At 32.1% G+C, this 2311-nt stretch overlaps 1 protein-coding gene across 1 annotated transcript in view; it reads left to right on the top strand.

Annotated features, from left to right (window-relative positions):
* HFM1 (helicase for meiosis 1) overlaps positions 1-1870 on the top strand; it is a 105201-nt gene extending 103331 nt beyond the window's left edge. The window contains exon 39 of the mRNA XM_023733415.1: positions 1795-1870. Within this exon, the coding sequence (XP_023589183.1) occupies positions 1795-1864 (70 nt within the window). The 3' untranslated portion in view covers positions 1865-1870. The remainder of the gene's footprint in view (positions 1-1794) is intronic.
* Positions 1871-2311: the final 441 nt, after the last annotated feature.

Below are 2311 nucleotides of genomic sequence, written 5' to 3'. Positions count from 1 at the left end.
CTTCTTTTTGGATGTGTCCATTTATTGTTATAAACTGACCTCTGAGCACTGCTTTTTCTGTGTTCCAAAGGTTCTGGTAGGATGTGTTTTCATTCTCGTTTGATTGTGTGAATTTCTTTATTCCATCCTTAATTTCTTCTATAACCCAGTAGGTTTTGATCAAGGTGTTGTTCAGTTTCCATGTGTTTGATTTTTTTTCCTTGCTTTTTGTGTTGTTGATTTCTACTTTTATGGCTTTATGGTCAGAAAAGATTCTTTGTAATATTTCGATGCTTTGGACTTTGTTAAGGCTTGCTTTATGGCCTAATATGTGGTCTATTCTGGAGAATGTTCCACGTGTGTTGGAAAAGAAAGTATACCTGGCTGCTGTTGGGTGGAGTGTTCAGTATATGTCTGTGAGATCAAGTTTGTTGATCATAGCATTTAGCTCTTCCATGTCTTTGTTGAGCCTCTTTCTGGATGTTCTGTCCTTCACCGAATGTGGTGTGTTGAAGTCTCCTACTACTATTGTGGAACTGTCTGTCTCTCTTTTCAGTGCTGTTGGAGTTTGTTTTATGTATTTTGGAGCACTGTTGTTGGGTGCATAAATGTTTATTATAATTATGTCCTCCTGATGTATTGACCCTTTAAACATTATATAGTGTCCTTCCTTATCCTTTGTGGTGGATTTTACTTTAAAGTCTATTTTGTCAGAGATTAATATTGCCACTCCTGCACTTTTTTGAGTATTGTTTGCTTGATATATTTTTTCTATCCTTTGAGTTTTAGTTTGTTTGTGTCTTTAAGTCTAAGGTGTGTCTCTTGTAGGCAGCATATAAATGGATCGTGTTTTTTTATCCAATCTGCCACTGTCTGTCTCTTTATTGGTGCGTTTAGTCCATTTACATTCAGCATAATTATTGATAGGTATGAGCTTAGTGCTGTCATTTTGATGTCTTTTTTTGTGTGTTGTTCACAATTTCTTTGTTCCAGTTAATTCTGTGTGCTGAGTCATTTTCCTTTATGTATTTTCTTTTCATCTCTTTCATTGTTGTTGATTTTGTGTTTGCTGCGTCTTTATATTTTTCTAGTTTTTTATTTTGATCTATAGGATTGTTAGTTTCCTTTGTGGTTACCTTAATATTTACCCCTATTTTTCTAAATTTATACCAGTGTTTTATTTCTTTATATCGCCTTGACTTCCTCTCCATATGAAAAATTTATGTCTACATTTTTGAAGTCACTCTTTTTTGTTTTAATGTTGTCATCTTTTACATATTGACATCTGTTTCCCTATTTTCAGTGTTTTAGCTTTGATTTAGTTTTGTGACTTCCCTACCTGGGTTGATATCTGGTTGCTCTGTCCTGTGTTCTAGTCTTGTGTTGTTATCTGATGTTACTGATTTTCTAACTGCAGGACTATGGGTAATTCTGTAGCAATTTCCCTCTCCTCCTTGAAAAGTCTAAGATTAGAGACATGTTCACACTTTGATTAAATGGCATTAATTTCTAGCATGTTTAAAGAAATATCTAAGGACTTGGTCCCTACTTTTCACCATTTGAAGAAGCCTACTGCCTTTGAGTCAATTCTGACTCATGGCTACCATTTTACAAAGTCTAATCTTCCATGTGCCACTCCCCCCAACCGCCTCCAATTTCTTACAATGTTATGCATATTGATGTTCATTTGTTATAATAACCTTATAACAGTCTTCAAGCGTATCCATTTTATATTCATTGTTACATTATTTATTATGTATTTTAAAATAAATTATGTTACAAAAAGTTATTTTTAGGTTTGCTTTTTTTCCCCAGTAGGTATCATCCTGATGATGCAGCTGATGAAATGAAGTCTTTCCTGGGAATATTTGATGGCATTTTCTAAAACAAAGAAACAAGAAAAAATACTTCTTATATTAATAAGATAAAGTATAATGAGACTTTATCACAAAGCATGCTTTTTATTGTTAAAAAGTAGTTCATAATGTTCAATTTTTTTTCTGTTGAATTAGATCAGTTTTGCCAACTTCTTTACAACAAAATATTTGGACAGATATATTTTCCCATTATATTGTAACTTCTTGAAAAGCACTTTTACAGTTTTGTTGTTTTTTTGTTTTTTGTAAGCTGATAATTAAGTTGCACTTAGAAATAATTATTTTGGTTATTAATTGGATTTTGACAGAAACTAATTTAAAATTTCATTTTTATATTTTCTTAATGAGAAAAAGGTATTATGTAAAAGCAAAATAATGCTAGTCAGTGAATCTACTTACTGTATGGATCGTTCACCAATATTGTTCTCTTGTCTTTTGTTTTACTAATGATATTT

This window comes from Trichechus manatus, unplaced genomic scaffold (genome assembly GCF_000243295.1).
Source record: "Trichechus manatus latirostris isolate Lorelei unplaced genomic scaffold, TriManLat1.0 scaffold00058, whole genome shotgun sequence".
In the NCBI taxonomy this organism is placed as follows: Eukaryota; Metazoa; Chordata; class Mammalia; order Sirenia; family Trichechidae; genus Trichechus; species Trichechus manatus.
The sequence above is the reverse complement of the archived record's forward strand: the minus strand, read 5'-3'. Positions and strand labels throughout refer to the sequence as shown.